This window comes from Triticum dicoccoides, chromosome 4A, assembly GCF_002162155.2.
Source record: "Triticum dicoccoides isolate Atlit2015 ecotype Zavitan chromosome 4A, WEW_v2.0, whole genome shotgun sequence".
Lineage (NCBI taxonomy): Eukaryota > Viridiplantae > Streptophyta > Magnoliopsida > Poales > Poaceae > Triticum > Triticum dicoccoides.
The window spans coordinates 627,609,985-627,623,828 of record NC_041386.1 but is presented as its reverse complement, the minus strand read 5'-3'; the positions used below and the strand labels follow the sequence as shown (position 1 = coordinate 627,623,828).

General features: G+C 45.8%; 2 protein-coding genes across 2 annotated transcripts; one reads left to right on the top strand and one right to left on the bottom strand.

The window, feature by feature from the left end:
- Nucleotides 1-1,038: 1,038 nt before the first annotated feature.
- Nucleotides 1,039-4,106, bottom strand: LOC119287505 (wall-associated receptor kinase 5-like). The gene is made up of 3 exons (XM_037567058.1): nt 3,117-4,106; nt 2,500-2,682; nt 1,039-2,312 (listed from the first exon to the last, which is right to left on the bottom strand). The coding sequence occupies exons 1-3, from the start codon at nt 4,039-4,041 to the stop codon at nt 1,141-1,143; spliced, it is 2,280 nt and encodes a 759-aa protein (XP_037422955.1). The 5' UTR covers nt 4,042-4,106; the 3' UTR covers nt 1,039-1,140.
- A 2,627-nt stretch (nt 4,107-6,733) lies between these two features.
- On the top strand, nt 6,734-7,550 carry LOC119289454. The gene has a single exon (XM_037568771.1). It carries the CDS (start codon nt 6,856-6,858, stop codon nt 7,306-7,308), a length of 453 nt encoding a protein of 150 aa, XP_037424668.1. The 5' UTR covers nt 6,734-6,855; the 3' UTR covers nt 7,309-7,550.
- The last annotated feature ends 6,294 nt before the right edge of the window (nt 7,551-13,844 follow it).

Sequence of the window (13,844 nt, the reverse complement as noted above, 5' to 3'; positions counted from 1 at the left end):
ATTTTTAGTTTGTTCAGTTGGAGCATATCAACATTCACGTGTTCACCTAGAAGAATACATTTATGTTATGAGGGGCATCAGGAGACGAGGAGCGAATGATGAGTTTTGAGGTTCTAAACATTGTGATGAGTTTCTAGCTGGATGGTCAAGGTGGTTTGGTTGGGCCTATTTACCTCTGGGCCCAGGAAAATGCATACCATCCGGCATATGACCCAGCCTGAAGCTCTGACGATATATTGCTGTCGAAACATAGTTGCAGAGAAAGAAGGATATATATGGACTCAGTTGGCAATTAAGAATTTTTATCTCTTCGCTTCGTCGGAAGCTTCTCCAAATCGATGCTACTGCTCCTATTTTATCATTCGGCTATCGAAGGTTGACTGACAAACATTTGGCTCCTGTTGGTTTTCCGAAAAGTAAAATGAGGCACATGAAGCTAAGCGGATCAAAATTGTCTAAACAAACGCCATCTCCTGGACAAGTTATGATCGCTGCTGCTTGAGAACAATGGTTGTTCGGTGACGGTGGCAGCAAAAGAGAGCTAACAATGCGACGAGTGAAATGCAGGCTTCCGGCACTAAGGCTCTGTCGTGCGAACCGCGGTGACCCTGGCCGAGAGGGAGGGCTCCATGTGGCGTGGAGACTGGCGGTGAACGCCAGCGCTGGTGAATTTGGATCAGTTCGTAGTGACGCCGCCGAGTCTGCTCAGTGGCAGCTAGTCACCAGCTCATGATTGGATCGGCAGTGCGTATTGACCCACGGAATTGGGAGACACTCATTCCCCACCCAGCACAGGTAAATTCCGATTTCTGTTATGGAACTAATAAAATCCGTATTGTGTTGCATAAGTGGATATGTCTTAGTTCAAATGGTACCATTTACAAATTAAATGGCCAAAACAAAGTCTGTATACTCATAATCAAACTATACGCCTATAATCTACATGTTCCATACATGCAGTGGTGTGTGTTTTATCAAAAGTAAAACAGTGATGTATGTGGTGATTTCTCTGGCATGTCAAATCGAATGTTATGATCCTTGCCCCATAAATTGGTGTAACTATTGCAACAGTGGGGGTTAAATATTTATTGTCACATATCACAAACAAAAGAATTGACTGTCCATACAAAATTACAAACATCATCTTGAAAGATCTTCAACCAGTTCTGACATATCGATGGTCCCACGTGTTGTCTCTTCCAAAGGGACCACAACTGAAGATGATCCTCCATAGCTATGTGTATAGTGATTATTTTCAGGATCACTAGCTGAGTGCACTCGGAGTCTCCTCATCATCTGTAGGCTCTCAGCGACTTCCTTCATCGTTGGCCTGTCATCTCCCTTTGGGCTAAGGCACTGCACTGCAAGTTCAGCCATGTTCTCAAGCACCACCATAACTGCATCATCTGTAATTTCAGTGTCCAGCATAACAAGGTGTCTCCTCTTTTGAAACATCAAGGGAAAACTATATGACAATGATTCCTTTTCGTTGAAGTTGTCCGTATATATAGCCCTCTTTCTTGTCATCAGCTCCAGAAGAACCACCCCGAAGCTGTATACATCACTTTTGTCAGTGAGATGACGACTGATAAAGCTCTCTGGGTCAAGGTAGCCGAGTGTTCCATGAACAAACATGATGAATTCACTTTCATCCATGGACTTAAGTGCTGATGCTCCGAAATCGCCAACTTTTGCGTTGAGCTGATCATCCAAGAGAATGTTGGCAGACTTGACATCCCCATGTAGGATTGTGCGAGATGTCGAAGAATGTAAGTAAGCCAGAGCTTCTGCTGACTGTGTAGCAATCTTCAGGCGAAGATCCAAAGGGATTGGTGATTTACAACCAGCGCCATGAAGAAACTCAGATAAAGTACCACCGGGGACGAACTCGTAGACCAACATTGGGACATCCACATCTAAACAACAGCCTAGCAACCTCACAATGTTTCGGTGATTGATTTGTGATAAGACTATTATCTCATTGACAAATTCTTCCCTCCAATCATCGCTGATTACTTTGGACTTCTTGATGGCGACCTCTTTTTGGTCATCCAAAGTTCCTCTGTATACCATCCCATGGCCGCCACAGCCAATAACTCGATCTTCATTGTAGTTATCAGTGGCTCTCTTTATCTCTTTTTCAGTAAGTATACGAATTGTGTCAACCTGCCTTGACCTCATCTCATCATATAACTTGAGACCTCCATTTTGTTTGAAATACTCATCTTTCTCCTTCTTGTGCTTTTTCCTTTGTAATTGCATGAGCAACAAGCATGCTAAGGCCATCACCACCGTTGCAGAAACACTGAGGCCTGTAAAAATATATTTCTAGTAAATTTCTGTTGCAGATTTTGACTTCCTCTTCCTTTTTGCTTCTAAGTAGTGTCTAGCATTAATATTATATGTTAGTATTACGTCGGTGTTCGTCATTAGGAGACACACCTTAATGTAGATGAAAATCTGAAGCAAAGGTAACCTCTTTACATAGATGATACTTACCAATAACCATTTTGTCAGCTGGCGAATGCAGAGACTGGCATCCAAAATCTGTACCGTCAGATTTTGTTCCTTTCTTGCATTTGCAAAAGTAGCTTCCTGGTGTGTTGTGGCAGACCCCTTTTGTGCATGGATACAAATCTTTATACTTGGTGTTCTGCTTACGCAATGCGCACTCATCTGTGTCTGAAGACAATAACAAGAACATGCACTCAATAGTCAAACTAAACACACATTATTTTCATTGTTATATGTCAGCCGAAGAAAGTTTCAACGAGTAATGAAGACAACCAGTCAATTCACTTTGTAATGCTGTAAAATTCCCTATGCATTACTTGTTCTAAAGTAACATTAAGTCATGTGTTAAAATAAACAATACACACCACAAAAGAAGGCCATTATTTTCCAGTTCTTTCTTTAGGTGTGGTAGAAATCAAATATGACTATATGAGTGTTGCCTTTTGCTACTAGCAAAAAATTTGAAGACTTGTGTCGAGCACTAATTTTTCATGAATCTATATCTTGTGGAACTAACACTGAGATATGGTCCAGAATTGCATCAGTTTTCAGAGAACTATCCCTGGAAAACCACAGAAGTTAAATTTGAGTAGATACTTAACCTTGACAGCCGTTCAAAAGATAAGGATTTCCTTCATATCCTTTGGAACACTGGCATAAGTACCCTGGACCATTGTTTGCGGCCACACAATGACTGTTGACACTGATGCAGGCATAGTCATTGGGCATGTCCTTCCCCTCCTCCGGGCATGAGGCGTTCCTAATGGCCCAGTCAGCGACAACGGGGGCGCCTCTCTGGGCTCGATCATCAACGAACCCAAGTCTGCCGACGAGGTCCTGCTGCCTGAAGTTGTACCACCCAACCTCCGCCACCATGGCGTAGAAGCACGGGTTGAAGCCCCATACCTTGCTCTGGTTCATCTCAAACTTGACCCCGAAGGAGGTGAGGTTTGCAGGGATGGCAGCCTCGCAGCATCCCATCCCAGCACACGGCGCGCCTTCAGTCGTGTTGTTGACGCCCTCGCAGTAGGAGTAGCAACCAGCCACGTACTGGCTCGCGGTGCCTTTGTACCCGCTGATGAGCCCAAGCGTGTTGCAGCCGATTACCGTGAAGCGGTTGCGCGATGGGGAGGGCAGGAAGGGCGTGAGTTGCAGCTCGTACCCTCCGAGGAACTTGGTGAACGTGGTGTCCGAAGTGAAGCAGATGTGGTTGACGGGGCTGAGCACACGCATCTCACCGTGCTCCAGCGAGATGTCGGTGATCTCAACCACTGCCTCGTCATTGCCGACCATTGGCCGCGGTGGATCGATCGTGCCGTTGCAGGTGAGGTTGAAGTAGCTGCTCAGGCTGGTCGCGGCGCAGTGTGTGCCGATGCCAAAGGGGTATGGGATGGGAACGTCGCCGCACTTGTCGGGGCAGCTTGGCAGCGAGACGGAGCGCCCGGAAGAGGCTCCGGCCAGTGTTGCCGCTGCTGGGAGTAAAATGCTAGCTACGAAAACCAGCATAGCTGGACGCTGATTACTCATGTTACATGTTTGCAAACAGCATACCAGACCATGTTAAACTGATTTGGAGTAGGTTTGCGCCTGCAAACAAGTAAACACAAGTTGGTATGGTGCTCAAGCGATAAGGAGTTAGTTAGTTTAAGTACCACAACTGATATCACTAATCATACCAGCGGGGGAGACCTTGACCCTGATTCTTCGGCGTGTTGCCTCATTCTTTCTTTTGTTTTCGTTTTGAGATGTGACACCGCTTTTTTTTTTTAATTGGACATCACTATTGATGCTTACCGTCTGATGAAAGAATTCGAGCAACAACACGGAAAGTCATCCACGCGACAAATAAAGTACCTCTTTGTCATTGTCGAAGGTTTTGTTTAAAGATGTAGTTTAACCTCATTTATGTTGTCTCTTGTTTCAGGAAACGAAGTAATCAACAGGGTGATTAGCTTGGCTGGTTGGAGGGCAAGGAACCCTCGCAGATTGGCTGGTTGGAGGGCAAGTTTTGCTTTGAAGTCAACAAGGTGAGAACACTCCAGTTCCAACTTCTCATTAGAAAAGGAGGAATTTGGGAGCCTACGCAATATGCGTATGCTGACGATTCCCGTCGCCAATGGTGTTGGGAATTGTTAGCCTTGTGAGCCGGAATATAATTGAAATTCATTAATTGATCTTGAAAATACATCGAGCTGCTGATTTGTTTTGTTTGCAAAATGCATTCAGGTTATTTTTTTGAGGCAAAAATGCATTCAGGTGTTGATGATCTTCTAGCTTTTTTTTAAGGCCGAGAGGTCTGGTTGGGCCCATTTTTCACTGGACCTGACAAGCTATCCGGCCTTGAAATTTTGGTCTCAGATTAGAGAAAATAACACTGATGCCTTCTGAAAAACAAAAAGCAATCACTGATGCTTCCCTAAAAAAATCACTGGTGACATGTTGGTGTGGAAACAGTGTTGCAAAAACAAAAGGGTTTGGTTATCAGTTGGGTAGCCAAAGAGAGCTTCTATTTTCCTTTTGTAAAGAAGGATCAGAACAGAAAAATGTATACAGCCTTCTAGCTAGACGGGCCGAGATGTCCAGTTGGGCCTATCTATCACTGGGCCCTACAAACCATCCAGGCCATCCCGGCCCGGCCCAACTTAATATGGGCCTCAAAATTTCGTCTCAGTGAGAGAAAAAAACAAAATTACATGGGCCATCCCGGCTTGTACTTTTCTTGTAAAAAAAAATCACTAGTGCCATGTTGGTGTAGAAACGGTGTGGCAAAGACAAAAACGCCATGGAATCAGTTGGCTAGCTAAGAGAGCTTGTACTTTTCTATCAAAAAAAGGATCGGAATAGAATACGATACAATATAAAATATAAAATCGGGCCGGCGATGCCGGTGGGACTTGGCTCGAGTGACCAGGAAGACGACACTTGGAGCAAAACAACAACAGTCCTTAGTCTGTCTCTTAATTTGGCCGTACACATCAAACAGCTCGCTCCTCGCTGTATTACTATGCTAAACAATCAATACCATACAGTTTTGGACTTTGTCTCCTCCCCTCTGCTTAATCAGCACCTTCGTATTTTGCACTTCAGTCCTCGCATTTCTGCTCGCTTCGTCGCCGGCTCCTCGCAGCTGGTCGATGCTGTTGATCCCATCATTTGGCCATCATCAAGGGTCCAAGCTTGGTCTACAACTGTTTCAATACGTTGGCTTAAATTCTGAAATCGACATCGGTGTCTGAATCGGCAGCGTTGGAGTTGGACACACAGCGCCAGTGTCGACTAGCTGCGTGGCACCAATTGGCAAGGATATACGTGTGAGACGTCGTGGCCTTACTTGCTACTAATTTTGTGCTGTATACATCGGTGGATTATCCGTATTGTATTGAGCATTTATGCATCACCACTGTCGACGGTACATGTCGGCTCTATTTTGTAGCAATAACAAGAGTTAATTCTGATTTGGACTACCTCGAAGCGACATTTTGCACTGTATTCTTTTTTTGAGGAAAAACCATCATGACTAGCTTTATTACAATTAAAAAACGTTCACATTGTCTACGAGCCGCACAGTCAGAAGGCTCACCCAACCAACTAAAAGAGGACTTTTTCTTATTACAAAAGCCAAAATTTGCTAGCACATGAGAATTACTAGAATGAGAAGATTTGTACCGCCTTTTATTTTTCATGACAAGAACAACTACTCTTTTCTTTCTTGACCCAACTCGGAGGAGCTTGGGCCATTTACGAGCTGCTAGACGGCGGGCCAAGTTGACGCTAAGGGGCCGGCAAGCCCAAACCTGGTCAAGAACTCATTGGATCTAGCTGTTCTCACACGCGTGATTCGGGTTAGAAGTTAGGGGGAGAGCGGCAGAAGAGGGCGAGACAACTCTGGCCAGATTGGACTCATATAAGAGCATGGTGCGATGTAAGGACAAACCCCCAAAACAAAATATGTTGCGAATCGGAATATGTTGTAGAATCCAAAATGTAAACCCGACTATGTTATAAAATATGGTGACGTTGCGGATTGGAATACATCATAGAATCCAAAATATAGTGTGCAGCGGACAAAATTATGAAATATGATGATGTTGGGAATCCGAATATATTGTAAAATCCAAAATGCAGTGACACAATTATCGGATTGTGACAAAGAGGTGGTCCAAGTTGGAATCAACTCCAACAATAATAAAACCCCAAGGTTCAATCTGCAAAAGTGATCTTCTCTGACGATGGCGATATAAAACCACCGGGCATGGCATGGCACCGCACCCTGTCTCCATTATTGCGCTTTCCTTGAGTCGACCACACTTGAGAGCTCACGCCGTCTGCTAGAGGCAACCAATGGCGTCCACGGAGGAGCTGCCGTCGTTCAGGACGCCGGGCTCGGTCCCCTTCAAGTGGGAGCTCCAGCCGGGCATCCCGAAGCCACTGGCATGCCACGCAGCCGCCGCTACAGCACCACCGTCGTCGTTGGCGCCGCTGCAGCTCCCTCCGAGGCTCGCGCTGCCCCCCGGCGCCTCTGCACGCGCCGCGTCCAGCGGCGGCGCGCGGTGGACCTGCCCCGCCTCGACGTCGGCGCGGTGGACCTTCGCGGGCGTGTCGTCGGCAGCGCTGCTGTCGCCGCCGTCGACGGAGACTGCGGCTGCGACGGCCCCGCGGCACCGGCGGTCCATGTCCGCGCGGTTCGCGACGTCGCTGACGCTGCCCTTCACGCGGCCGCGGCGGCGGGGCCGGTCCAGGGAGGACGCCGACGTCGCGTTCGCCGCCCTCTACGGCGACAGCATCGTGCAGTAGTAGATGCGTGCCTGTCGTGTCCGCTCTCCCCAGATTGTGATTATATTCACTAATATATTAGACTGCCTCTGTCATAGTGCTACCTCCATCCAGTCTGTGTAGAGTGCCTCCTAGTTACCAGCTGCTAATCTGCAAAAGAACAGTAGTTTCCAAGTGTCAAAAATAGACGTAACTGCTTATTATATACATGTCAGAATTTTGTTTGAGAGTTCTTGTTGGATAACTTCAACGTTATTGTAACCTTGTCGAATAATCAATAAATGAGATTGTTAAGATTTAATCAAGTTTCAGTCTATATTCATGAGGTCTTATGCGGAGATCCGTGCAAAATTTTCATTTGGACCTTTTCTTTTTGACATGTCTTGTCACTTGAGTGAGACTTGATTAAATCTCACTCGACTAAGATCTAGCCACCCATCAATAAACCTCTATAGATTTTTTTAAAAGATATGGTATAGATATCCGGCGAGTAAAATCCACCACTCGTCCTAAAAGTATTCGAGGTGTGTCATTTTAGTCCTAAAATTATGAAAATGCATATATGAATCCTACTTCTTTCTAAAGTGTGTCACCGCCAGTTCTAAACTCGCCGGAGCAAGCCTGACCTGCACCCAGTGGCGATTCTACCGGGCATGCTTCAACAGGGTCAAGCCTGCCCTCTGAAACTGAAAAACGAAAATTTACTACTAGTTTTTAGCCCATCTCAGTGTCTAGCCTGTTGTTTACATGTTCTAACCCTTGTATTGAGAAGTTGAGCCTGCCTTCAGTTTCATCTAAGATTCGCCACTGCATGCACCCGTGGCAATTTGACCTTTGCCACGTCCAATTGAAAGGCCACGTTGAAAAAACAACTCCACTGGATACATTGCAATAGCCCCACTGAATTTCTTACCCTCATATTGTGCCCCCACTCTGCTTCTCTAGCACACGTACAAGTCAGAGGTGACTGGGGCGCAGCGGCAGCCGGCGGAGGTCGCCAGAAGCAGGCGGCCGGCGGAGCGGGTGCGTGGCGCGGATATGGCTCCACAGCGGCGCCCCTGGCGTTTCCCCACTAGTGTATGGTACGACCCTAGCCCCCGCGAGTTTAGGACCGGCGGTGACACACTTTAGAAAAAAGTAGGACTCAGATATGCGTTTTCATAGTTTTAGGACTAAAGTGACACACCTCGAATACTTTTAGGACCAATGGTGGATTTTACTCATATTTGGCAAACGTTCACTGTGGGTGAGATATCAGCGAACGCCCCGAGCCATCTGATCTTGATGTCAAGGTTGCAATTTTTGCCAAAAACTCCCCGCAAATTAAACAAAATGTCATGGCAGTTTTGTAAAATACCATCCCTAGCCACACAAAATGAGGCGTTCGCCCTTGCCATCCCTCCAAGCAACCGTTCGCAAGGGATTGGCGTCCAAAAGGTATTATATCATCATTCATGTGCTTGCAAATATCGAGGAAAAAATTATTATTATTATTGTTGCCTATGTAAATATAATTTTTTTATCACCGAGTTTCTCTTGTTCTAAAATTGTTTAACGCGTGAAGCCAAAATTTATATGAAGACATATAACTTGCAACTGTGGAACTTTACATATATTGTTGATGTTTTTAAATATTCGATTTCAAGATTGCCATTTATGCGGGAGCCATATCTCTACATTCACCTTTGAATTACCTAATTACGAGTGAGGTGATTTGGAGCTCGGCTCGGGTGTGAGCGCGATTTTTTGAAGTAGAAATTATATTTCATTTTTTACTAACAATATATAACAAATGTATATAATGGATGAATTCTACATGTATAGAAATTTTTAGTACGAGATATTTAGCATGTTAGCTACTAAAAAGAATAATTTTGTGGATTTGTAATACCAAACGGTCTTGTGTTTTTGTACAATCGTATGCAAAAGTATGTGTTGCATACAAATTTATATGTACATATATTACATGCATATGTACATATTATATTATTTTTTCACATTTGTTTGAACTTCAAAATTTGTAGGAACTATATCGGTAGGCAAAAGTCACCACATAAATTGTAGAGAGCTCTATGCAAGAGTTTTTGCCCATTGTTCATGTCATGATGATTGTCAATTGTAAACCTAGCTTGGGAGGGTGTGCAACAAAGATGAGAATTTACTTTTTTATTATTAAACAAAGAACAAAATTTAGCCACACCCTTCTTTTTCCGCATTATATAATGGTTGGACATGATTAGTTCCTACAAATGTTGAGATTTATAAAACTTGACCTGCGCGTTTTTTTTATCAACAGACCCACGTGCACTTCGGGGCACTTCTCACGTGCGATGACAAGTGGAATTGGAACTGAACTCTTTTTCGGGTAGAAAACCGGAACCCTCGGTAGTAAACTTCCCCACCGTTGGTATATTTGGTGGCAAAGGAGACAGATGGTGAAAGGAAAACTTATCCCAGCACCAGATCGAACAGCAGTCTCAATCAGAGTCCTCGCTACTAACTTATTTCGCTCTCTTGCTGCGAATCAACCTACGAGAAAATGTGAGCACATGTGCAGCAACCGAGAAGGGGAGTAGTGAAGATCAATGTGGATGCTTCCTTCTGCTGTGAAAATATGACTGGTGGTACGGGAGCTATAGCGAGGGATGAGCGGGGAGAGTTTATTGCTGCTGCTGGCTGGTTTATACCACATGTGGCATCTTCAGAGTCAGCAGAGGTTATGGCCATTCGCAATGGGTTTTATCTCGCTTCGAGGATTGGTTGCACTGTCTTACAGATTGGATCTGATTGCTCTAATGCGGTTCAAGCTTATAACCTGGAAGATTACTTGGGGCGGGACTCAGCTATTGTGTTTGAAGGAAAAGAACTGGGACTGGTGTTGGGGAACGTAGCAGAATTTTAAAATTTTCTACGCATCACCAAGATCAATCTATGGAGTCATCTGGCAACGAGGGAGAGGGGAGTGCATCTACATACCCTTGTAGATCGCGAGCGGAAGCGTTCAAGAGAACGGGGTTGATGGAGTCGTACTCGGCGTGATCCAAATCACCGATGACCTAGCGCCGAACGGACGGCACCTCCGCGTTCAACACACGTACGGTTGGGAAGACATCTCCTCCAACTTGATCCAGCAAGGGGGAAGGAGAGGTTGATGGAGATCTAGCAGCACGACGGCGTGGTGATGGAAGCAACGGTGATCTCGGCAGGGCTTCGCCAAGCCCAGGGAGAGGAAGAAGTGTCACGGGAGGGAGAGGGAGTTGCCAGGGGCTAGGGTGCGGCTGCCCTCCCTCCCCCCACTATATATAGGACCCCTAAGGGGGCGCCGACCCTAGGAGATGCAATCTCCAAGGGGGGCGGCGGCCAAGGGGGGTGGAGTGCCCCCCAAGTCAAGTGGGGCGCCCCCACCCCTAGGGTTTCCAACCCTAGGCCCAGGGGGAGGCCCATGGGGGGCGCACCAGCCCACTAGGGGCTGGTTCCCCTCTCACTTCAGCCCATGGGGCCCTCCGGGATAGGTGGCCCCACCCGGTGGACCCCCGGGACCCTTTCGGTGGTCCCGGTACAATACCGATTACCCCCGAAACTTTCCTCATGGCTGAAACTTGACTTCCTATATATAAATCTTCACCTCCGGACCATTCTGGAACTCCTCGTGACGTTCGGGATCTCATCCCGGACTCCGAACAACTTTCGGGTTACCGTATACTAATATCTCAACAACCCTAGCGTCACCGAACCTTAAGTGTGTAGACCCTACGGGTTCGGGAGACACGCAGACATGACTGAGACGACTCTCCGGTCAATAACCAACAGCGGGATCTGGATACCCATGTTGGCTCCCACATGCTCCTCGATGATCTCATCGGATGAACCACAATGTCGAGGATTCAATCAATCCCGTATACAATTCCCTTTGTCAATCGGTACGTTACTTGCCCGAGACTCGATCGTCGGTATCCCAATACCTCGTTCAATATCATTGCCGGCAAGTCACTTTACTCGTACCGTAATGCATGATCCCGTGATCAACCACTTGGTCAGATTGAGCTCATTATGATGATGCATCACCGAGTGGGCCCAGAGATAACTCTCCGTCATACGGAGTGACAAATCCCAGTCTCGATTCGTGCCAACCCAACAGACACTTTCGGAGATACCCATAGTGTACCTTTATAGTCACCCAGTTACGTTGTGACGTTTGGCACACCCAAAGCACTCCTACGGTATCCGGGAGTTGCACAATCTCATGGTCTAAGGAAATGATACTTGACATTCGGAAAAGCTATAGCAAACGAACTACACGATCTTTGAGCTATGCTTAGGATGGGTCTTGTCCATCACATCATTCTCCTAATGATGTGATCCCGTTATCAATGACATCCAATGTCCATAGTCAGGAAACCATGACTATCTTTTGATCAACGAGCTAGTCAACTAGAGGCTCACTAGGGACCTGTTGTGGTCTATGTATTCACACATGTATTACGATTTTCGGATAACACAATTATAGCATGAACAATAGACAATTATCATGAACAAGGAAATATAATAATAACCATTTTATTATTGCCTCTAGGGCATATTTCCAACAGTCTCTCACTTGCACTAGAGTCAATAATCTAGTTACATTGTGATGACTCAAACACCCATACAGTTCTGGAGTTGATCATGTTTTGCTCTAGGGAGATGTTTAGTCAACGGATCTGCCACATTCAGGTCCGTATGTACTTTACAAATATCTATATCTCCATTTTGAACACTTTCACGAATGGAGTTGAAGTGACGCTTGATATGCCTGGTCTTCCTATGAAACCTGGGCTCCTTGGCAAGGGCAATAGCTCTAGTGTTGTCCCAGAAGAGAGTCATCGGGCCCGACGCATTGGGTATGACTCCTAGGTCGGTAATGAACTCCTTCACCCAGATTGCTTCTTGTGCTGCCTCCGAGGCTGCCATGTACTCCGCTTCACATGTAGATCCCGCCACAACGCTTTGCTTGCAACTGCACCTGCTTACTGCCCCACCATTCAAAATATACATGTATCCGGTTTGTGACTTAGAGTCATCCAGATCTGTGTCGAAGCTAGCATCGACATAACCCTTTACGACGACCTCTTCATCACCTCCATAAACGAGAAACATATCCTTAGTCCTCTTCAGGTACTTCAGGATATTCTTGACCGCTGCCCAGTGTTCCATGCCGGGATTACTTTGGTACCTTCCTACCAAACTTACGGCAAGGTTTACATCAGGTCTGGTACACAGCATAGCATACATGATAGACCCTGTGGCCGAGGCATAGGGGACGACACTCATCTTTTCTCTATCTTCTGCCGTGGTCGGGCATTGAGCCGTGCTCAATCTCGTACCTTGCAATACAGGCAAGAACCCCTTCTTTGACTGATCTATATTGAACTTCTTCAATATCTTGTCAAGGTACGTACTCTGTGAAAGACCAATGAGGCGTCTCGATCTATCTCTATAGATCTTGATGCCTAATATGTAAGCAACTTCTCCAAGATCCTTCATTGAAAAACACTTGTTCAAGTAGGCCTTTATGCTTTCCAAGAATTCTATATCATTTCCTATCAACAATATGTCATCCACATACAATATGAGAAATGCTACAGACCTCCCACTCACTTTCTTGTAAATGCAGGCTTCTCCATAAGTCTGCGTAAACCCAAACGCTTTGATCATCTCATCAAAACGAATGTTCCAACTCCGAGATGCTTGCACCAGCCCATAGATCAAGCATTGGAGCTTGCACACCTTGTCAGCATTCTTAGGATCGACAAAACCTTCCGGCTGCATCATATACAATTCTTCCTTAAGGAAACCATTAAGGAATGCCGTTTTGACGTCCATTTGCCATATCTCATAATCATAGAATGCGGCAATTGCTAACATGATTCGGACGGACTTCAGCTTTGCTACGGGTGAGAAAGTATCATCGTAGTCAACCCCTTGAACTTGTCGATAACCCTTAGAGACAAGCCGAGCTTTATAGATGGTTACATTACCATCCGCGTCTGTCTTCTTCTTAAAGATCCATTTATTTTCTATGGCTCGCCGATCATCGGGCAAGTCAGTCAAAGTCCATACTTCGTTTTCATACATGGATCCTATCTCGGATTTCATGGCTTCCAGCCATTTGTTGGAATCTGGGCCCGCCATCGCTTCCTCATAGTTCGAAGGTTCACCGTTGTCTAACAACATGATTTCCAGGACAGGGTTGCCATACCACTCTGGTGCGGAACGTGTCCTTGTGGACCTACGAAGTTCAGTAGCAACTTGATCTGAAGTTTCATGATCATCATCATTAACTTCCTCTCTAGTCGGTGCAGGCACCTCAGGAACATTTTCTTGAGCTGCGCCACTTACCGGTTCAAGAGGTAATACTTCATCGAGTTCTACTTTCCTCCCACTTACTTCTTTCGAGAGAAGCTCTTTCTCTAGAAAGGATCCATTCTTGGCAACAAAGATCTTGCCTTCGGATCTGAGGTAGAAGGTATACCCAATAGTTTATTTAGGGTATCCTATGAAGACGCATTTTTCCGACT

What these genes read in the sequence shown, in the direction of transcription:
- LOC119287505 (XM_037567058.1), bottom strand. Translation starts at nt 4,041, where the DNA reads ATGAGTAATCAGCGTCCAGCTATGCTGGTTTTCGTAGCTAGCATTTTA. An exon ending in TCTTTTGAACGGCTGTCAAG is followed by an intron (nt 2,683 to 3,116) that starts GTTAAGTATCTA and finishes TATTGTCTTCAG; the next exon opens with ACACAGATGAGTGCGCATTG. An exon ending in AGCTGACAAAATGGTTATTG is followed by an intron (nt 2,313 to 2,499) that starts GTAAGTATCATC and finishes ATATTTTTACAG; the next exon opens with GCCTCAGTGTTTCTGCAACG.
- LOC119289454 (XM_037568771.1), top strand. Translation starts at nt 6,856, where the DNA reads ATGGCGTCCACGGAGGAGCTGCCGTCGTTCAGGACGCCGGGCTCGGTC.